Source organism: Suncus etruscus, chromosome 15 (genome assembly GCF_024139225.1).
Source record: "Suncus etruscus isolate mSunEtr1 chromosome 15, mSunEtr1.pri.cur, whole genome shotgun sequence".
NCBI classification, from domain to species: domain Eukaryota; kingdom Metazoa; phylum Chordata; class Mammalia; order Eulipotyphla; family Soricidae; genus Suncus; species Suncus etruscus.
The window spans coordinates 65,499,283-65,522,193 of NC_064862.1; the positions used below are offsets into that span (position 1 = coordinate 65,499,283).

The following is a 22,911-nucleotide window of genomic DNA, read 5'->3' on the forward strand; positions in this document are numbered from 1 at the left end:
ACACTCCAAAATTCTGTTCTGGGTTGAGTGTAAAAAACTCAGTTTCGGGGCCAGCGGTGGTGTTAGAGGTAAGGCCTTGCAAGCGCTAGCCTAGGATGGACCACAGTTTGATCCCCCGGTGTCCCATGTGGTCCCCCAAGCCAGGAGCGATTTCTGAGCACATAGCCAGGAGTAACCCCTGAGCATCACCGGATGTGGCCCCAAAAAAACAAAATAAACAAAACAAAACAAAACAAAACAAAAAGATAATGAGAGGCTGAAGAGATAGCACAGCGGTAGAGCGTTTGCCTTGCACGTGGCTAACCCAGGATGGACCTCGGTTCCATCCATCGCATCCTGTATGGTCCCCCGAGCCAGGAGCGATTTCTGAGCACATAGCCAGGAGTAACCCCTGAGCATCACCGGATGTGGCCCCAAAAAAACAAAATAAACAAAACAAAACAAAACAAAAAGATAATGAGAGGCTGAAGAGATAGCACAGCGGTAGAGCGTTTGCCTTGCACGTGGCTAACCCAGGATGGACCTCGGTTCCATCCATCGCATCCTGTATGGTCCCCCGAGCCAGGAGCGATTTCTGAGCACATAGCCAGGAGTAACCCCTGAGCGTCACCGTGTGTGGCCCCAAAACAAAACAACAATAACAACAACAAAACTCAGTTTCATTTGAGATTTTGTTTCTTTGTTTACGGGCCACACCCAGCAGTACTCAGGACTTGCTACTGAGTCTGAGCTCAGGGATCACTCTTGGCAGTGCTCAGGGGACCATATGGAGTTCTGGGGATCACAGGTTGCCTATGGTCAAGGCAAGCACAAGTACAGACAAGTACTATCACTCACTCCGGCCCCACCCTCACCCTCTTTTGATATGTGATACTTTTGCAAACATCTGTCCAAAATAACATGTCAGAAGTTTTGCCAAGGGCTGCATGAAAGATCTTTACTAAATCTTCATAACAATTTGAAATCTAATGTTGATTCACCAGAAACAATGAACTTAATGACTGATTTGCCAGGTGTATCAAAACATTTTAACTGCAGCTTTCACCTGATTCTTAATTGGCTGGAAGGTGAACAGATCTTATGGAATTCAAACATCTGGTTGATCATTTTTCTTTTTGGTTTTTGGTTTTTTGGGCCACACCCGGATGTGCTCGGAGTTACTCCTGGTTGTGTATTAGAAATCATTCCTGGGACTGGAGGGACAGCACAATGGTAGAGCATTTGCCTTGCACACAGCCAACCCAGGATAGACCCAGGTTTGATTCCAGGCATCCCATATGGTCCCACAAGCCTGCTAGGAATGATTACTGAGCACAGAGCCAAGTGTAACCCCTGAGTGCTGTGGGTTGTGGCCCAAAAACAAAACAAAACAAAACAAAAAAATCACTCCTGGTAGACTCGGGAACCATATGGGGATCAAACATGGGTCGGCCGCATGCAAGACAAACACCAGTGCTATCGCTTTGGCCCCTGGTTGATTTGTTTTAATTGCAAATCCAGTATTTAAATGAATGTTCAGCTCTATTAATATGAATAGGTTACTTTTGAAAATTAGCTTCTAGGACATTGGCTGTGGGCAAATTGGTTTGCTAGAGATCTCTATTGTTTTTCTTTTCTTATTCATTTATGGTTTGGGGGCCATACCTGGCCACACTCAGGATTTCTTTTCTTTTTTTTTTTGGTTTTTGTGTCACACCCGGCGGCGCTCAGGGGTTACTCCTGGCTCTGGGGTTACTCCTGGCTCTATCCTCAGAAATCGCTCCTGGCAGGCTCAGGGGACCATATGGGATGCCAGGATTTGAACCACCGTCCATCTGACTGCAAGGAAAACGCCTTACCTCCCTGCTACCTTTCCGGCCCCTACTCAGGGATTTTTGTGCCTAGAAATTACCCTTGGTGGTCTCAGGGGACCTTATGGGATACCAGAGATTGAACCTGGGCTAGCCGCATGTAAGGCAAAACTCTATCTCCTGTGCTTTCACTATGGCACCTGATTTTACTTTCTTGTGATACTGGAAATTGGCATATCCCACACATGTGAGGTACATTTGCTTTGCCACTGAGTCACATCTCCAGTTCCTAATATAATCTTCATGTTGGAACTTCTCCAGCCAGGGCTCAGATTGGTCACTATATCTGCACCAGGTCACATAGCTAGTGAATAAATGGCTGAGCGACATCTCAAGCACAAGCATGTCTCCTTATAACACTTACTTTCTTTGCTCTAACCATATCCCTACAGGCCCTTCAGCTTTACACATCGTGCATCACCCACCATTCATTGACCATGATTTCCCTTGTCTGGGCATATAATCATACCTGTTTAACTCAAGTGACTGTGTGCTGATTGTGAGCTCCTGTCTTGGGCTCTCAGCCCAGCTTCTGGCTGCTTACTTCAAGGCTCAATTCTCTTGCTTTTCAGTCCCCTGAGAAACTAATGTCCACCCATTTCCAATGTGGACCATTTCCAGGGGACCATATATTTGAGAAATATACACCTTTGGGAAGAATCAAATAGGCTTTCCCTGACCTCAAGAGGACCCCCTTCCACCCTCCACAGACCCACCCCAACTCATCATATCCCCAGTTCCCTGAGCCACATCTGCATGCTTTACCCCAGCACGTTGATGTCACTTTGTTCTGTTAGGTTTGTTTTTTTTTGCTTCAGATTAACCCAATATCTTGGCCACAGTCAAAACAATGTCCTGCCTACTCCTTACTTGCCTGTGTTTGTATATTGCTCAATGATGAGGCTGACTTCCGGTGACAAGTGTCTGTTTTGACAGAGTGATTCAACTCTATCAACAAAGGATTCAGTGGCTCAAGAAGCACAGTAGGAAGGTAACAAATGTATTTCACTCTTGGGTTCCCCCTTTTTCTCTCATCTGTACTGGTAAGAACCCTTTCCCTGTGAATGGTAGACATTCCAGCTTAAAAGAAGGCTGAAAGAGACATTTCTAAACCTACTGAGAGGAAAGCCAGAAACATAGACACCTGGGTGCAAGCAACACTGTCTCTTTGCTTCTAAATGCTGCTTTAGCTTTATTCCCTGAAAGTGTCCCCTGAAGCTCAGAAAGATGATCTCCAAGTTGACAGGAAAGGAATCTCACCACTTTGCTCAGTGCAGCCTCCCAAGTTTTGGAGTTGACTCTCGTTGGACAAATTAATATATTTGTTCACTGGGGAGAGCTCTGGTGCCACTGGGGGACCATGCTGTGTGAGAATAAAATCCTGAGGCCCCCATGTCCAGTCCTTTGAGCAATCCATTCTGTTCTTCACTGGCCTATTAAGATCTGGCCCCAAACTAAAGAGAAGTTGCAACCTGGCTCACTCATGGCAATGATACAGATGAGGAAATGTGGGGGGTGGGAGGAATATTGGGTACCATCACTGCAGATCTCATGGACTGAAAGGGGAGATAAATAGGGAGGTTGAATACTCTTAGCAGAAGAGGGGGTATATCTTGCACAATGAGAACAGTCAATATCTCTAAGATCCATCAGCTATGACTACAGAAAACTTTGCACAGAACTTTGTTTTCCAGTTTTGATGCTCTCCTGAGATAACTTTTCTGGATAGTTTGATTTGGTTTGATCTGGAGGCCTTGTATATGGTTGACCTGGGGTTTAATTTTGGGCATTCTTTATGATCTGAGCACTGCCAGGAGTGATCCATGAGCACAGAGCCAAGATTAAGTCCAGAGGACCAGAATAACAACAAAGTGGGTAGGACATTTGCTTTACATGCAGCCAACCAGAGTTCCATCTCCTGCATCCTATATAATCCCCCAAGCACCACCAGGAGTAATTTCTGAGCACAGAGCCACAAGTAACTCCTGAGTTGGGTATGGGTCAAAAACCGAGAGAGAGAGAGAGAGAGAGAGAGAGAGAGAGAGAGAGAGAGAGAGAGAGGAGAGAGAGAGAGAGAGAGGAGAGAGAGGAGAGAGAGAGAGAGGAGAGAGAAAGAGAGGGGAGAGAGAGAGAGAGAGGAGAGAGAGAAAGGAGAGAGAGAGAAAGCCCTGAGCATCACCTGATGTGAACCCCCAAAAATTAATTAAATACTGACAGGGTTGGAGACAGCAGGTGAGGTACCTGCCTTACAGAGCCAGAGATAGGCCTTGATCACCACTGGATATGACCCTAGAACCAAGAAAACAAAAACAATCAAACCAAAAACCCCTAAAATATGAACATTTTATTTTTGTGTGTGTTTTCAGATTTCCCTTGAAAAAAATAGGAATTTTTCCCTGGGGGGGGGGAATTAGTTCTCCCTCTTGTATACAAACCAATTATTTCTTTTTTTTTCTTTTTTTTTGTTTTTTTTTTTGTTTTTGGGCCACACCTGGCGGTGCTTAGGGGTTACTCCTGGCTGTCTGCTCAGAAATAGCTCCTGGCAGGCACAGGGGACCATATGGGACACCAGGATTTGAACCAACCACCTTAGGTCCTGGATCGGCTGCTTGCAAGGCAAACATCGCTGTGTTATCTCTCTGGGCCCACGAACCAATTATTTCAATAAGATAAATGCCAGTAATTTCAATGGCATAGTATGAGCCAGAAGTCAAAACTCATTTTCCTAAAACACTCAATTTCTTTTTTTTTTGGGGGGGGCACACTCTCAGGGGCTACTCCCAGCTTCAAGCTGAGTTGGGAGCAGTGCTTGGAGTCCCGAAAGCCAGGCAGTGCTCCAGGGACCATGCAGTAGTGGAGATTGGGCCTGAGCCATGTCAATACAGGGCATACACTGTCTGAGGAACTCTCTTTCTCAATCCTTTCTAGAAAAAGTTAGTTGTCTCCAAAGGTGAACTTTTTCTGAGCCTTGAAAATTTATTTACAATATCATAGAAGCCTCTGACTGACCTCATCTGGATCATGAATTTCACAAATACTGACAGGATGGTTGTGGTACTCAGGTCCTTTCAAAGATTAAGGGTCCAAATAGTCTCATTACCAAGAAATTTATAGCCCAGTGAGTCCAGTGAGGGAGGACAGATGTGAGAAAACCAGCAATTAGGTACAAGATCAGGGAAGAGAGAGAGAAAGAGAAAGAGAGAGCAGCTTAAGCACATGCATTTTATATGGCAGACCCAAATTTAATCCTGCACATCATACTGAGCACCAACCTGGAAATAACCCCCCCCCAATTACAACAAAAAAGCATGTACAATATCAGCTATATAAAGACAAAGACAGCTGGGATAGCTGTGTTTTAGCTTTGCTACAATCTGATGATGATGATGATGATGATGATGTTTTGGGACCACACCCATTGTGTTCAGAGCTTGCTTCTGGTTCTGCCCTCAGGGATCATTCCTGGAGGGCTCAGAGGACCATATTGGGTACTGGGTCAACTCCTCCAGTTTATTATTAATGAACATCTATCTCTCCCTAAGAATGGACAGTTTTGCTATGAAGGCAGAGAAAACTCTCCAAGAATAGACTGTTCCATAGCTGCTGCACTATGAGAGCTACACGCAGCAGATGTAAGAGAAGCACAGGGCTGGGCTGGGGGTCCCACCAACCTCTCTGGTTCTAGGCATTTGGCCTGATCAAGGGGAAGAGGGTTGGCATCCTCATCGACCAGTCGGTGGTCAGCAGCAGCCCTCAGAAGGAGGTGTTCCTTGGAGACCTGGAGGTGAGTGTCCCAGGCTTCATTGGCCGACTCTTCTAGCTCTGTAAAGTGGGCTGAGGAGAACAGCACCAACAAATGCAAAATGAAGTGTTTGTCCCCACCCCACCTCTCTCAGTTTATACCTCATTAGCACCTTCCTGTAGGAGATAACCTTGTGAGGTCCACAGTCATTTGGGGGGTGGTGAGAGCTTCTAGTATTCTCACCTCCTCAATGCCTAGAGCTAAACTTGGCACTGCCAAGTTTCCCTGGAAAGGCAAGAGGACAGGGACTGGACTTGACTCAGCCCGACAGAACCCTACTCAGCAAACTCCTTGATGGTAGAGCCTAACATGAAGGGAACCTCTATAGTCCCTGGAAGAAAATGGCGGCAGTGGTATGCATTTTCTTTTTTTGTTTCATTTTGTTTTGGGTTAGGGCCCACACCTAGTGATGCTCAGGATTGGGTCTTGGCTCTGCACTCAGAAATCACTCCTGGCAATGCTCAGGGGACCATATGGGATTCGGGGATCGAACCCTGGTCCATCTCTTACAAGACAGGAGCCCTATCCACTGGGTGCATTTTCTCTTGGGATCTCTACAGCTTTGCCCTGGGATCCTCATAGAAATAACCTCTCTGTGCTTGGTCCCTGTCAGCCGTTTCAGGCCACAGAGGTGACCACAGCCCCCTTGGAGACTATTCTTCAGGCTGTTTCTGAAGATACCCCAGATCTGATGCTGGAGGGTCTAGCTATTGTGAGCTGTCCACAGGTTACATGAGTTGCCTGGGAAGAAGCATTTAGAACTATTGGATATTTCCAGTCCAGTGTTATGAGCAGTGAACATTCTTGCTTTTGTTTTTGCTTCCACCTCAACTCAAAAGGTTTGATGAGAAGCTTCTGTCCCCAACTACTAGGGCACAGTTAGGGATCCAGTAGGGCACCCCATGATGGGTAGCGAAGATGCCAGTGACTCAGGGGTTGCAAGCAGTGAGACCAGCCCTCACACTCAGCACTCCCTCCCCCACAGCCTGGCATGCTCAAGGGAGTTCATGCCACCCCACCCAGGCAGAGAGCCTGTGCCACTTGGCCCCTTTCAGCATGATTCAAAAGGCAAACTGGACAAGGGCCATGGGTAGCAGCCCCCCAGCCTGGTCCTGGCTCTGGGACCAGTGGTGGGTCCTTGTGTCCATCAGAGCCTCCTGGAGGAGCAGCTGAGCAAGAAGGAGAAACTCTACGTCCTGTCCTTCGGCAGCTCTACCAGCGACCTCTGGCCAGGTCCTGTGGATGTCAGCGCCTCCACGTGAGTGGCCCCCTGCCTTGGCCCAGTGTTTCTGCCCTGCACTCGGGAAGTCCTGCATGATCAAACAGCCTGTGGTGGTGTCAGGGACACATCAGGGAAGGGACACTTTGACAAGGGTAGAGGGAAGTGGCCAGTTCAGAGAAGGAAGAGATGTTGAAATGTAATTAAAAGAGGGGGGATGGGGCTGGAGAAATAGCATGGAGGTAAGGCATTTGCCTTGCAGGCAGAAGGACAGTAGTTCGAATCCCAGCATTCCATATGGTTCCCCGAGCCTGCCAGGAGCGATTTCTGAGCGTAGAGCCAGGAGTAACCACTGAGTGCTGCCGGATGTGACCCAAAAACAAAAACAAAAGTGGGGGGAAAGTGCACACTCAGCAGTGTTAGGGACTTCCTGGCCATGCTGGGATGTTGTCCAGGGAATGGACAACTTCAGATGAAGCAACTTCTCCAGCCTTTTGAGCCCTGACACTGTTTAGATTCAACAAACAAGGCAGAGTTCCCTAGTTATGAAAATAGTTCATTGGGCCGGGAAGGTGGCGCTAGAGATAAGGTGTCTGCCTTGTAAGCGCTAGCCAAGGAACGGACCGCGGTTCGATCCCCCGGCGTCCCATATGGTTCCCCCAAGCCAGGGGCAATTTCTGAGCGCTTAGCCAGGAGTATCCCCTGAGCGTCAAACGGGTGTGGCCCAAAAACCAAAAAAAAAAAAAGAAAATAGTTCATTAAGAAAATTACAGCTGGGGCCTGAGAGATAGCATGGAGGTAAGGCATTTGCCTTTCATGCAGGAGGTCATCGGTTTGAATTCCAGTATCCCATATGGTCCCCCATGCCTGCCAGGAGCAATTTCTGAGCCTGGAGCCAGGAATAACCCCTGAGCACTGCCGGGTGTGACCCAAAAACCACACCAAAAAAAAAAAAAAAAAAAGAAAAGAAAAGAAAAAGAAAAAAAGAAAATTACAGTTGTTGGGCCAGAGAGAGATAGCATGGAGGTAAGGCATTTGCCTTGCATGCAGAAGAACGGTGGTTCAAATCCTGGCATCCCGTATGGTCCCCCGAGCCTACCAGAAGCAATTTCTGAGCATAGAGCCAGGAGTAACCCCTGAGCGCCACTGGGTGTGACCCAAAAAAACAAACAAAAAAATGAAAAGAAAATTACAGCTATAGTGCCAGAAAGATAGTTCAGTAAGCAATAAGACTCTTGCCTTGGATGCAATTGACCTGGGTTCAATCCTGGCACTGTATAGGGTCCTCCCAAGCCCTTCCAGGTGTGACCCCTAAGCACAGACCCAGGCAGAAGTAAGCCCATAGCATTACCAGGTATGACTCAAAAATATATTAGATTATAAAAAATTAAAATTCAAGCAGTATTGTGGCAAGTGAATTGCCCTTTTCCTAATACTCTCTTCTTGCTCTTTTTGGTTTTTGTTTGTTTTTTGTTTGTTTGGGGACACACCCAGCAGTATTCAAGGCTTACTCCTGGCTCTGTGTTCAGGCATCACATCTAGTAGGCTTGGTAGACCAAATGGAGTACCAGAAATAAAACTGGGGTTGGATGCATGCGAAGCAAGCACCCTACCCCCAACCTATTGTACTATCATTTCAGCCTCCTTCTCATCTTTTTTCTGTCTACATCCTACTATTTAGATGAACTGTAATTTACTTGAGTAGTCCTTTGGGAGGGCGGTTATATGTCTGTGTGTGAGAAAAAGATAGATAGATAGATAGAGAGAGAGAGAGAGAGAGAGAGTAAGAGAGAGTAAGATGCAAGTGCTTTACCTACCATACTTCCTCTCTGGCCCTCAAAATGTTCTTATGGGGCCAGAGCAATAGTACTGTGGGTAGGGCACTTGCTTTGCACTCAACCCACCCAGATTTGAGCCATTTCATCCCATATGGTCCCCCAAGTATCACCAGGAATAATTTCTGATCATAGAGTCAGAGTAACCCCTGGCACCTTCAGGTAAGTCCCCAAAACAAACAAACCAGAAAGGCATTCCTAGATTGCAGTGTTCCAGTACCCTCAGTATGGCCCGGGCTGCTGTGATGATATCATCTTTGTCTCTCGCAGCCTCCAGGAAGTCAAGCTATGGCTGCGGAAACTTAAGCCTGACCGAGGGAGCAACCTCCTGCAGGCCCTGAGGAAGATCTTTACTCTGAAGGAGCTGGATTCCTTGGTGACCATCATGGGAAGCTGGTTGGTGTCTGGAGGGGCAGCAGACCTCAGAGGGGCCAGAGAACCAGTCTTCTGAACTAAGACCATTAAGCAGGACCTAGGTGCACCCTCACCAAAACTGCCCTTTGGGGCCCCTGGGCCTTGCTAAGTGGGCTATTGGGTGGGGCTGGGGGAAGGCTCTCAACCCAACTTCTCACACATAGGTGCTGGTCTGCATATGGGCCTTTATTCTCTGGGAGAGGCCCAAGAAATAGTACAACAGGTGGGGCCTTTGCTTTACACACAGCCAACCATGCCCGGCCTCCCATATGGTTCCCTGAGCCCCACCAGGAATAATTCCTTAGTGCAGTGCTAGGAGTAAGCCCTGAGCATCACTGGTTATGGCCCAAAACCAAAGCCAAACAAAAACCTAGGAATTAGCTTTCTCTTTCTTCTTTCTTTGTTTCTTTCTTTGTTTCATTCTTTCTTTCTCCTTTCTTTTTTCTCTTTCTCCTTCCCTCCTTTTCTCCCTCCCTCCCTCCCTCCTTTTCTCCCTCCCTCCCTCCCTCCTTTTCTCCCTCCATCCCTCCCTCCTTTTCTCCCTCCCTCCCTCCTTTTCTCCCTCCCTCCCTCCCTACTTTTCTCCCTCCCTCCCTCCCTCCATTTCTCCCTCCTTCCCTCCCTTCCTTCCCTCCCTCCCTCCCACCCTTCCTTCCTTCCTTCTTAATTTTTTTGAAATGGGAGATCACGCCCACTTTATGGGGCACTAGGGATCAGATAGATTGACTTCATGCAAAACAAGCACCTACCTATTGTCCCCCCCCCCTGTGTGTGTGTGTGTGTGTATGTGTGTGTGTATGTGTGTGTGTGTGTGTGTGTGTGCGCACGCGCGCGCATGCCTTGCTCACATGCTCAGGAGCTAATTCTGACTTTGTGATGAGGAGTGACCCCTGACTGTGTTTGGGGGACCATATGTGGTGGTGGAGATTCAAACCAGTGTTGGCAACATTATAGGACCTGGCCTTTCTCTCTGGGCCTCTGAGAATTACCATTTTTCTGTAGAATGTCCTCCTATTTGACGTGGGGTGCCCCATGTCTCCTTCCCCATCTTCTTACCCTCAGTCCAGACCAGTCTTCGGAAATCCTGTCTGATTACATCCAGCAGTCAGTGCTGGGTGGGAGCATCATGATCCACATTGTCACCTACAAATGTGACAATCAGGTACCTCCAGTAAGTACCACAGGGAATTTCTCCCAGTCCTCACTTAGATGGGCCACAGTGAGCCTGGCCACACCACGGTGGAGATCAGAATACGGCCCCTTGTGGATAGGACCATGGCTCCTTCGGTTGGATGGGAAGCACTTAGCAGGGTGAGGGTCACGGAAGAGGAGGAGGTGTGTAAGGAGACTGGTGTCCCCACGTGAAGTGACTTGCTTTATCCCTGCAGGCTGTCCTGAAGAACCTTGCAGAAGGCCTCGGGGCCTGTTACCATTGCTACAACCGAGAGCAGGAGGTGAGCCCCCTCCTAGCACCCGTGTGCTTCTCCCTGCTGCTTTTAGACCTGCGAAGGGCACAGGGTCCCAGCAGAACATGCTGTGATTTTGCTCCCCCTCTCTCCATACCCCATTTTGTATTCATCGAGGTCACTCGGGCAAATTCAGGTTTAAACAATTGTTTCTTGAGGGCAGCAGGTAAGGAGCTTACCTTGCATGTAGTCAACCAAATTTTTGGCACCCAATCTGGTCCCCTAAAATCACCAGGGGTCACTCATGAACATCATGGGGTTTAGTTATGGAGCCTCAAATAGAGAAAGAGCACACCAAGTCACTCCAAAGATCCTTTGGTCAATGTGGGTGAAAGCTGAGGCCTTGGTTCTTCCCCTCCCTCCCTTTATTGCTGTTGCATTACCCATGTGTATTGGGGGCTCAGGGCACACCTTTGATTGCTGAGAGACTCACATCTTGTCTGCTGAACTATGAAGCAACGGAAGTAAATGAATATTAGCATCTCATAAATACTCAGGGTCACATTTCACACCAGAGGGTCAAGGCTGGGCCCCATTTCCTTGGCCATCACTCTTTCCTGCATTGCCCACGTACATTGCCCATTTTACTGTTTGTACACTGTCAAAGAAGGAAGGAAGAGGGCCAGGCGGTGGCGCTAAAGGTAAGGTGCCTGCCTGGCCTGCGCTAGCCTTGGACGGACCGCGGTTCGATCCCCCGGTGTCCCATATGGTCCCCCAAGCCAGGAGCTACTTCTGAGCACATAGCCAGGAGTAACCCCTGAGCATTACCGGGTGTGGCCCAAAAATAAAAAAAAAAAAAAAAAAAAAAAGAAGGAAGGAAGAAAGAAAGGAGTTGGTGTTGTGGTAGAGGAAGTGAATGGAGTTGACTGGTTTGAGACATTCTTTCCCACAGCCTTCTTGGCTTACTTCTGTTCGTCTGCTCTGGATGCTGACATGGGCACCACATTTTGTTTTGCTTTGTTTTGGGGCCATATCCGGTATCTCGGAATCATTCCTGGCAGGGCTTGGGGAACTCTATGAGATCCTGGGGATCAGAACCAAATCAATAGCATGCAATCCAAGCATTCTGCCTACTGTAACTATCACTCTGGCCTTGAGTGATACAGCAATTTGTAAGGTATTCTTAATATGAGCAAATATGGACTGATAAGCCATGTGCTTTTGTTTTCCTTCCATTAGTAGAACATTTTCAGGTTCGGCTTTGGGTAATTGAACTACTGTGGGCCTTCCTTCCATGGCTGAATAATATTCCTCTCTCTGGATTTTCTTTTTAACTTTTACTTTTGTCCATTTGTCAGTTGATAGACATTTAGGCAGCTAACATTTGGACTATTATGAGTAATGCCACTATGAACACTGGTGGACAAATGTCTGAGTTCCGTTTTTGGTTTTGGTTTGTTTTGGTTTTGGGGTCATACCAGGCAGTGCTCAGGGGTTACTCCTGGCTCTGTGCTCCGAAATTGCTCCTAGCAGGCTTAGGGGACCATATGGGATGCCGGGATTCAAACCAGGGTCCATCCTGTGTTGGCTGCATGCAAGGCAAACACCTTACTGCCAGGCTATCACTCTGGCCCCTAATACTGTTTTTCATTGTTTGGGGCATGTACTTAGGAGGGAAAGTGCAGGGTCATATAGTAATTCTCTGCTTAATGTTTTGGAGGGACTGTCAGACTTTTCAAAGCTCTGAAGGAGATCATTTCAATTCTCTATATTCTGTGCCTACACTCAGAGAGATTTTTGTTTTTCAGTATCATAGTCACCCTTCGGGGCATACATTGTTTTTTCATATTTTGTTGGGATTTTGTTTGTTTTGGTTTGTTTGATTTTTGGATTTGGGGCCACACTCAGCAGTGTAAAATACTTACTCCTGACTCTGCTCAGAGATCACTCCCAGGGGTGCTTGAGAGATTATATGGGAGACTGGGGATCAAATCCAGGTTGACTGCATGCAAAGCAAGTGCCCTCCTTGCTGTACTATTTATTCCGGTCCCTCTTCACATTTTCAAAGGTCAAAGACTCCTTCAGTTGTTTAGAAAAACATTGCAATCCAGTCCTGTACTGTATAAATGAAGAAATGTATCTGTAGGCACCTTCTGCCCCCTAACACCAGTTTGGAATGGCTGGTGGAAAAGCTTTAGGAGCTGACGTGGTAGCCCAGCCCTTCCCTGCATTCAGCCGTGCTCGTGGCCCAGGGATTTCTGGGAGGTTGATTGGTCTCATTGCCCCCAGATCAATGCCAATCAGGATGTGGAGTCACTGCTGGAAGAGATCCAGGCCGCCCAAAGCCTGATGGACCATATCCAATCCCTGCATCACAGCAGCCCCAGTGAGGAGCTCACCAACATGATAAAGGAGGTAGGTGCTGAGCGGAGATTCTGCAATTTTTCCCAGAGACATTCAGTTGACTTCATTCCAGTTTCCATGCTCACCTATCCAAGGGCCCAGCCACAGAACACCTTCCCACTTGTATACCCCCACCTTCCATGTACCCCAAACTCTGACTTGGCTGAGCTTTTAATAAAGTTGGGAAGATCTGGTTAGATTTTCTCATGGAAATATTTATTTCAGAGAAGAGGCCATCAGGTTTCTGTCCTCCCTCCCCACAATTTAGAGAAGAGGAAAGCTCAGCCTCACAGAGTATCTCTGACTCCCACACAGCAGGCCATATCCTTCAGGGAAAACATTCCTTGTTAATAAGTTGGTCCATTTTGTCTTGGAAAAAGAATTTGACCAGTTTCTGGCCACAAGCACCATGAAATCTCTGGCCCAAAGAGAACTTGAGCCAGAGAGCAAGAGCCAGAAGGAAAAGGAAAGAGGAGAGGGCTGGGCAGAATACGGCAGGCCCTCTGCTCAAGCTGGCATCAGGACACTGGAGTTTCAGGTATTCCTTCCAGCCCTCCTGCTGATGACCTTTATACAATAACTGGCGTTGTCTGGTTAGGATGGTTTTCATTTCTCCGTTATTTTTAATTAACAAATCATTTAACGGGGCCGGAGAGATCGCATGGAGGTAAGGCGTTTGCCTCTCATGCAGAAGGTCATCAGTTCGAATCCCGGCGTCCCATATGGTCCCCCGAGCCTGCCAGGAGCGACTTCTGAGCGTGGAGCCAGGAGCACTGCCGGGTGAGACCCAAAAAACCAAAAAAAAACAAAAACAAAAACAAAAAAAACAAAAAAAAAAACAAAAAAAACAAATCATTTAACTGATTCATTGTGAGATACACAGTTGGTCTCACTGCCCCCAGATTACAATCTCTATACAATCTCTACAAAGTTGTTCATGAAAGAGTTTAATTATGTAATGTTCAACACCCTTCACTGGTACACATTTTGTGCCACCAGTGTCCCCAGTTTTGCTCCCACCTGCCTCTGCAGCAGATATTTCCCCCAGCCTCTTTCACATACTCTCACTCTTTCCTCTTTCTTTTAGACAATGTGGTCTGCAGTCCTATAATGGAAGAATGTCATGTATATCACTTTCCTTCCTTCAGCATCCAGTTCTTGTCTAGAGTGATCATTCCCAACTACTATAGTCATAGTGGTCCCTTCTCTGCCATAACTGTACTCCCCTACTCTTTGCAACAGCTTCCTAACAATAAATTGGCATTCCTGACCATCATCTCTATTTTCTCTGGATATTATTACCATACTTTAAATATATATATATATATATATATATATATATATATATATATATATATATCTCCCAGGGGCCAGAGAGATAGCATGGAGGTAGAGCATTTGCCTTGCATGCAGAAGGATGGTGGTTCGAATCCCAGCATTCCATGTGTTTCCCTGAGCCTGCCAGGAGCAATTTCTGAGTGCTGCTGGGTGTGACCCAAAACCCAATATTGAGTGCTATCATTCTATCATTCTCTGACTCATTTCACTCAGAATAATACTTTCAGGGCAGGTTGTTTCTGGATTCTGAATAGTGCTGCAATGATCTCTATTCTTTAATTGGAATAGAATTGACATGCAGCATTATGTGATTTGGGGTATATATGTGATGTTTGATACATGTACACAGTCACACTTTATGCTTTGTCTTGTTTTTGTTTGTTTGGTTGGCTGGTGCTAGGCCACACCCACCAATGCTCAGTGGTTACTCCTGGTTTTGCACTCCTCATGTGCTCAGGTGACCAAGCATTTATACTCTTATCATGTCACACAATTATTTATTTTCTGCGTGGAGAACCATTAAAACCTAGCTACTTAACAACTTTGAAATTTGTAACAATATTATTGATAGTTATCTAGAGCTCCTTTTTTTTTTTTTTTTTTTTTTTTTTTTTTGGTTTTTGGGCCACACCCGGTGGGGCTCGGGGATTACTCCTGACTGTCTGCTCAGAAATAGCTCCTGGCAGGCACAGGGGACCATATGGGACACCAGGATTCAAACCAACTATCTTTGGTCCTGAATCGGCTGCTTGCAAAGCAAACGCCGCTGTGCTAACTCTCCGGGCCCCCTTTTTTATTTTTTCATTTATTCTTTTTATTGGAGGGGGAGAAGTTGGACCCCCAGTTGTGCTCAGGGAATCTGAGGTACGCTTGCCACAATATTTAACCTGGAGGTTCAGTACTTGAACCCAGCAGTACTGGGGCCCATTAGGGCCACACTGAGCAGTGCTTGGATGAAGCTCTGTGTTCAATTACCAAAAGCAGAAAAAGAAAGAAAGAAGAAGGGTGTTCTAAGGGAAGATTGGGTAGCCTGGGAAGCTGAAGGCTCTAAAAATATGATATGTTGGGGCTGGAGTGATAGCACAGTGGATAGGTGCCTTGCTCGTGGCACTCGAGTTCAATCCCCAACATCCCATATAATCTTCCAAGTCTGCCAGGAGTGATTGCTGAGTACAGAGGTAGAAGTAATACCTGAGCATCACTGAGTGTGACCCCCCCAAAGAACAAAAAAAAATGTCATAGGGATATTGTTTGTTATGTCATTTTGTTTTCCACACAGATTGCAAAAGAGTCAGACACAAGTTCCACGACTAAGCCCCCAAAGCATGAGGACCCCCTCACAATTGCTTTTCCAAACTTAGAAAAGAATTCTGCAGAATGGTTAAAGACCTACGGCCTAAAAGGTAGATTCTCCAGGGGGCAAGATTCAGACTCAGGGGCTTGACTGGAAAGCACAAAGCTACTGGGACTTCGTGGGTGTGCAAGTGGGGGGGGGGTGCCTCAAACTCTACTGTTATTTGGTCTTACAGCCAAGAAGTTAAGCCTGTACCAGGTGCTGGCACCCAATGCATTCTCTCCCGTGGAGGAATTTGTGCCTATTCTCAAGAAAACAGTGTCATCAACTATCCATGAGGTGATTTCACGATTCAGACTTCTGCCTCTCCTAAGCAGGGCAGTTTTGTGGTGACATTTTCCTCACCTCAGACATTCATGACCTACCAGAGCAGGGACCTGAGGTGGGCAGAATCCTTGGTTTCCATCCAGGATGTTGAATACTCACCAAAGTCACTCTAAAGACTTGTTTCCAAGGTGTGAAAATGAAGCTTGTGAGATGGGACATGAGAGAATCAGTCTGGTCCCACGGCAGCCTACCTGCTCCATGAAAGTTTCTCTCCAATCTTTTGACCATTTCTGTGTCTCAACTTGATCTCTTAAAAACTTTTACTCTGGTTCCTAAAGCATGTTAATGAGCATGTTTGTCACATGTTCCCACCAGAGTGAGTCCTTTAAATAGGTAAAAACTCTCCTACAACTCTGTAACCCTGTGATCTAGTACAAATAAGCAACCAAAAAAGTATTTATTAGATAACTGAGTGGAGGGAGGGAGAAAGGGAAAGAAGGAGGGAGGGAGGGAGGGAGGGAGGGAGGAAGGAAGGAAGGAAGGAAGGAAGGAAGGAAGGAAGGAGGAAGGAAGGAAGGAAGGAAGGAAGGAAGGAAGGAAGGAAGAAGGAAGGAAGGAAGGGAGAAAGGAAGGAAGGAGAGAGGGAGGGAGAGAGAATAGAGAGGGAGAAAGGAGGGAAATGGGAGAAGTGAAAAGAAGGAAAAGAAAAGGATGGGAAGCAAAAGAAGTATATGTGTAGAAGAGAGGCAAGGAAAAGAATAAAGGAGTTGATGGGTAGAAATCTTGTGATGGATAAGTGGACATGTGGATGGATTGATGGAGGAAATGTGAACAAAGAGAAGGTTGGGTTACATAACAGAATAAAATATGAAAGAATAAATATTAAAGTAAGGATGGAATGTTGGAGAAATAAAAAAAATAATAATGACTAGAAAGATCATTGGAAGAATAAGGAAAGAGAGTTGAGGATGGGCCATTTGGCAGAACATGAAGGAATGACTAGAGATATGAAGATGATGTCTTGGTGGAGTTGAAGGAGTGAACAAATGTGATTTTCAACCTGTCCATGAAGGTTCTCAAATTTTGGTTCCCAAACAAAAGAACCCATGGCCAATCCTAACACCGCCAAGTCAGTTGTACTAAAGATCCTGATGTTCAGACAAGCTTGTCAGTACTACAGCCTGACTTGCTGTTAGACCTAATTTATCTGGGGAAATCGTGTCCTCCAAGTCCTCTGCTGCCAACTCCAGAGACACAATCACTGGGGTGTGACCAACCTAGATATGTCCTGAATCTATTTCTGCTTGTGTACTTGACTGGAAAGCCCAATCCCCAAATTAACATCCTTCCTCACATATGCTCCCCTTCTGGTTCCTGGTGCAGAAGGCAATGGTTCAGTTTGAGTGGCATGATGGGACAATGAAGAATGTTCATGTGGATGTTCCCTTCCTCTATGAGTACCAGGTCAGTAGTGGTCTATCAGTATAGGAAGGGGAAAGGTATCAGGAAATGTGGGGACACCAAGTTAGTGACTAAATATCTCCTTGTAAACAAAGATTATTCTACCTATCCACCCTCTCTGGAACCTTCTCTATACTCTCCCAGGCAAAGACCTGGGGTTCTCTTAAAAAATCCCTATTCCTGAGTACTTTGGCTCTTCCTGACTTTGTAGCAGACTAGTCCATGATTTACTGGGGGCTTCTTACACTTTTTCCACTTATGGCCATTTTCCCTCCCCCTAGAATATAACTTGAGTATGTACTGCCAGAAACCCCTCAGCCTCATCATGCTATCGTTCCACTTTGATTTTGATTTTTAGTCATTTTGTATCAAAAAAAAAAACATTTTATTGTTGCCATTTTGTTTTGCCATGCCCACATTCAGTGACATAGCCCACATTTAAATTAGATTTTAGGAACTGGAGAGATAGTACAGAGGGTAGGACACTTACTTGCATGCAGTCACTGACCTGGGTTCAATCCCTGGCATCCCATATGGTCTCCAGAGCACTACTGGTGATTCCTGAGTGCAGGAGTAACTCCTGAGTATCTCTGGGAGTCACTGAAGTTAGGATTTAGTGGTATCTATACTGCCTGACCTGGATACAGGGTTCCTAGAAGCCCTTTCCTCCCACCCCTAACCCCAGATTTTTTTTTTTTTTTTTTTTTTTTGGTTTTTGGGCCACACCCAGTGATGCTCAGGGGTAACTCCTGGCTATGCACTCAGAAGTCACTCCTGGCTTGGGGGACCATATGGGACACCAGGGGATCGAACCACGGTCCATCCTAGGCTAGCGCTGGCAAGGCAGACACCTTATCTCTAGTGCCACCACACCGGCCCCACCCCCAGATTTTTCAACTGGCCATACTTTGTGTGGTCAACTCACTTTATGTTTTCATGGCTTTGCAGAAACAGCTCAACAGGATTATGCGAGTATATGAAAGGCGGATTGAGTGGCTCTCCTTGGCCAGCAGAAGAATCTGGGGCACTGTCTGTGAGAAAAGGTACCTTTTCAAGCAGGGGTCCTGTTCTTAGAGGGTCTGGTATATGCACAGCACACACCTCGACAAATCTCCTTCATTCAGAGTTATTATTTAAGACACCCCTAGAGGAAAAGCCATCAGTCTCACTGCCAAGAACTCTGTGGTTCTTCCTGGTAAGCAACACAGAGATAATCTGACAATGAATTTATAGTCAGAAGCAGGGATGTCAGAGTGAGGTAACTGAGCAGTCTAGAACAGACTCAAACACTGTCTACAGTCTGGCTTGATCTAGATGTTTGTGGTGTCCAGATTCTCTCTCTGTTGCTCAGCTCTGCCTCCTTCCATGGTGCTTTTGTTTGCAAGCAGACAGTCGCCTTCAGGTGTCAGGAAAGCTCCAAACTTACTTTCTCTGTGCGGGGAGATTGCATAGTTATCCTCAGGACCTTTTATATTCCAGTGATACTTGGTCAATCAGGCCAGTCTGGGGCCTGGTGATGCAGTACTGCTCTTGGTCACCAGGACAACCCTAAAGGTGTTTGTCAGACTCCAGGTCTACATCCAAAGGTGTTAGGGGCCAAGGGTATAGAAAATTGGAGATCATACTTGAGCATGCGAAGCACAGGTTCCTGCCCAGTTTTGATCCCTAATTTACTTTCTTCTTTCCTCCTTCTTTCTTTCTTTTTTCTTGTATTATCTGTCTCTTTCTTCTCTTTCTTTTTCTCCCTCCCTCCCTTCCTTTCTTCCTCTTCCTTTTTCTTTCTTCCTCCTTCCTTCCTTCCTTCCTTGCTTCCTTTCGTTCTTTTCTTTCTTTCTTTCTTTTTCTTTCTTTCTTTTTCTTTCTTTCTTTTTCTTTCTTTCTTTCTTTCTTTCTTTCTTTCTTCCTTCTTTCTTTCTCTTTCTTTCTTTCTTCTTTCTTTCTTTCTTTCTCTTTCTTTCTTTCTTTCTTTCTTTCTTTCTTTCTTTCTTTCTTTCTTCTTTCTTTCTTTCTTTCTTTCTTTCTTTCTTTCTTTCTTCTTTCTTCTTTCTTTCTTTCTTTCTTTCTATTTCTTTCTTTCTTTTTTTCTTTCTTTTTCTTTCTTTCTTTCTTTCTTTCTTCTTTCTTTCTTTCTTTCTTTCTTCCTTCCTTCCTTCCTTCCTTCCTTCCTTCCTTCCTTCCTTCCTTCCTTTCTTTCTTTCTTTCTTTCTTTCTTTCTTTCTTTCTTTCTTTCTTTCTTTCTTTCTTTCTTTCTTTCTTTCTTTCTTACTAGGGCATACATACAGTTCTCAAGGCTTACTCCTAGCTCTGACCTTATGTATCATTTCTGGCTGGTTCATGGGACCACATGTGGTGCCAGGGGTTGAACCTAGGTAGACCACATGCAAGGCAAGTGCTCACCCACTGTACTGTTTCTCTGGCTTCCCTAATTTACTTTCTACTAGTTTATCATACTCATGTCTCTTGGCCTGGACCTATACCTAACCTACTCTCTCCAGTCAGAGAGAGAGTTGATTACCTAGAATAAAAACATATTTGTTTGGGTTGCCATACTGTAATGCTCAGGGATAACTCCTTATTCTGTTCTCAGGAATTACTCTTGGCTGGGCTCAAAGTTCATATAAGTTTTCTGGGATCTAACCCAGGTTGACCATATGAACAACAAGTCCCTTACCTGATATACTATCTTTCTGAACCCAAAATACCCTCTTTTAAAGCTTGGGGCTGACCCCATCCAAATCAAATGGACTAATAGAGAAAAAGCACCAAAGGAAAAGCAGGTAGGGCATTTGCTTTGCACACAAATGATCCAGGTTTCCAAATGATCCAGTATCCCATATGGTCCTCCAACTCTGCCAGAAGTGATTTCTAAGCATAGAGCCAGGTGTAACACCTGAATGCTTCTGGGAGTGGCCCCAAAACAAAACAAAATTCATACCTTACCTGATGTTACTACTTTGAAAGAATTATACCATTATCACATCTCAATGCAACAATGAGTAGTCTTATTGTAAATGGTTGCTAGTTAAATATAATGAGGGTAAAACAAAAAATTTTTGGACCACACCCAATAGTGCACAGGTATTACTTCTAATTCTGAGCTCAGGAACTACTCCTGGATGGGCACAGAGGACCATATGGGATACCAAGGATAGAATCAAGCACCCTACTCCCTATATTATCACGCCAGCCCTAGGTAAAACAGATTTTGTTACTTGCCTAAGGCCAAACAAAAAAAGTGCGTCTTGAACTGAAAGTCTTTGAACTCTAAATCCAGTAGTATTTTTTGCTTCCATAGTGTTTCCAAATGAGCTGGGGATGTGGCTCAGCAGTAAAGACACTTGCCTTGCAGTCTTGGATTTTTTTACCTTCAGCACCTAAAATTAAACTAATCATGTGTTTCCAAATAAAACTACAAAGAGAAGACAGGAGTATAAAAGTTGAAGTAGAAGAGGAAAAAGTTAAATTAGGCTAGAGCTCTTAGAACCGTGAGAAAATAAAAAGATACAAATAGTACCCCAAAGGCCCAGGTTCATTTGTTTCCTTTTTTATTTTATTATTAAATTTTTATTTTAGTTTTGGGGCCACACCCAGCAGTGCTCAAGGATTACTCCTGGCTCTGCTCTCAGAAATCGCTCCTGGCAGGCTCTTGGGACCATATGGAATACCTGGAATCAAACCTATGTCCATCCCGGGTTGGCCGCATGCAAGGCAAACGCCTTATTGCTGTGCTATCTCTCCGGTCCTGTTTCTCTTTCTAAAAAACATTTGTTTGTAAAGTCATTTGTTTTTCTTTTAAAAAAACTTCCATTTCTGAGTCAGAGAGGTGGCACTTGTTCGCAGGAAGTTGGGGTTAGGTCCTGAACATCACACAGCCAAACCCTTTCCCCATCACCCAGGGAGTGATCCTAAATAGAGCTAGAAGTTGCCCACAACTAATTCTGGGGCAAGTGTAGCCCCCAAACCAAAATAAATAAAGACATCCCCAACTCTAGTAATATTGAATGAACTAAGTTATGACTCCTATGACAGACAGTACATGTCATTCATTCAGTCGCTTCCCTTAACCATCTATCTCTGCCATGAGACTTTATTCATGAGTGTTTCATAGTCCCCACCATCACTACCTCTGCTATTTACTATTTTGGGGAGAGGAATTGAGCCACACCCAGCGATGTTTCTGGCTATACACTTGGGGATCACTCACTCCTGGCTAGGCTCAGGGGACCATTATGAGGATTTTTTTTTTTTGAATCTGGGATGCCCTCCTTACTGTACTATATCTCTCTCAGCCCACCTTTGTTGACCTCCAACCCCAGAGATGAGCCGGTTTGGGCCAGCTCACAATTTTAAGTCTGCAGGCCAAATTTCCCTGGAAAACAGGTTAAATAGTAAAATGGAACACGACAGACATTATCTGAGCGATCTGGCTCTCCGTGTAAAGCTTGTGTTTCCTTTTAGGGTGGTTATACTGCTTGATGTCTCCGAGACCAATTCCATGTACATTATTCATATCCAGCACGCCCTTCGGCTCTTGCTGGAGGAGCAACTGGCCAACAAGGACGCTCTCAACGTCATCGCGTACGTGCTGAGGTGCCGGGGGAGGTGGGAAGGTCTGTGGGGTCCTGGCAGGCAGGAGGTGGCACTGCATGCCCTGAGCGACCTAGGATGGCCATGGGGTTTATCTGATTTTGAATGAGCTTGTTTGGGGCTTGAATAATTCAATGGTGGCAGGACAGGCCCACTGGGGCGGAGGTGATAAGGGGCCCCCAAACACACCACTTGATCAGCCTGATAAAGTAACTCAGCTCTCTGCCCTATTTGGCTTCCAACTGCTAAACAGAGCGGAGAGAAAAAGAATAGCACTCAGGCAAGGTCCCTGCTCGGACCCCAGCCCAGCAAGCAGAAATATTTCAAACACTGAGCATTGCTGGGTACAGGGAGGGAGCAAGGCACTGACAACGGGTTTGAGTCCCCAGCACCATGTATGGTGCTAAGCACTGTCAGGAAAGATTCCTGAGTACAGAGCTAGTGGTAAACCCTGAGCACCCCAGGAATGATCCCAACTCCCCCCAAATGAGGAAAAATGCTTAGATTTGCAATTCTATATTTTTATTATATATATCTATACTATTAAATGAAATATTTGTGTGCATATGAAACACTATGTAGTTAAGTTGCATGTAAAACTATGAGTTTAGATGACAGAGAGAGAGCACAGGGTTTACTTCTGGCTCTGAGCTTAGGAATCACTCCTGGCAGGGTCAGAGAACCATATGGGGTGCTGGGGATCAAAACTGGGTTAGCCATATGCCTAGCAATACTATTATTCTACTATACTACTATTGCTCCAACGCCCCGAAATAAACATTTTTATACAATTTTTAATAATGGGTGCTTTAAATCTATTAAGTCTGCAGCTAATATTATATATCTGTACTTTATCTAATTTTTTGTTTATTCTGTTTTAAGGTCACACCCAGCTGTACTCAGGGCCTACTCCTAGTTCTGTGCTCAGGGATCACTTCTAGAAGGGACAAAAGCAGTGTCAGGGGTAGAAACTGA

At 45.6% G+C, this 22,911-nt stretch overlaps 1 protein-coding gene across 1 annotated transcript in view; it reads left to right on the top strand.

Moving 5' to 3' along the window:
* Positions 1-22,911, top strand: part of VWA3A (von Willebrand factor A domain containing 3A) — a 61,819-nt gene that overhangs the window by 15,175 nt on the left and 23,733 nt on the right. The window contains exons 9-21 of the mRNA XM_049788152.1: positions 2,787-2,841; positions 5,536-5,634; positions 6,804-6,910; positions 8,977-9,102; positions 10,183-10,291; positions 10,509-10,574; positions 12,816-12,941; positions 13,406-13,440; positions 15,570-15,670; positions 15,797-15,900; positions 17,272-17,352; positions 18,298-18,392; positions 21,808-21,927. Of these exons, the coding sequence (XP_049644109.1) occupies positions 2,787-2,841; positions 5,536-5,634; positions 6,804-6,910; positions 8,977-9,102; positions 10,183-10,291; positions 10,509-10,574; positions 12,816-12,941; positions 13,406-13,440; positions 15,570-15,670; positions 15,797-15,900; positions 17,272-17,352; positions 18,298-18,392; positions 21,808-21,927 (1,224 nt within the window). The remainder of the gene's footprint in view (positions 1-2,786; positions 2,842-5,535; positions 5,635-6,803; positions 6,911-8,976; positions 9,103-10,182; positions 10,292-10,508; positions 10,575-12,815; positions 12,942-13,405; positions 13,441-15,569; positions 15,671-15,796; positions 15,901-17,271; positions 17,353-18,297; positions 18,393-21,807; positions 21,928-22,911) is intronic.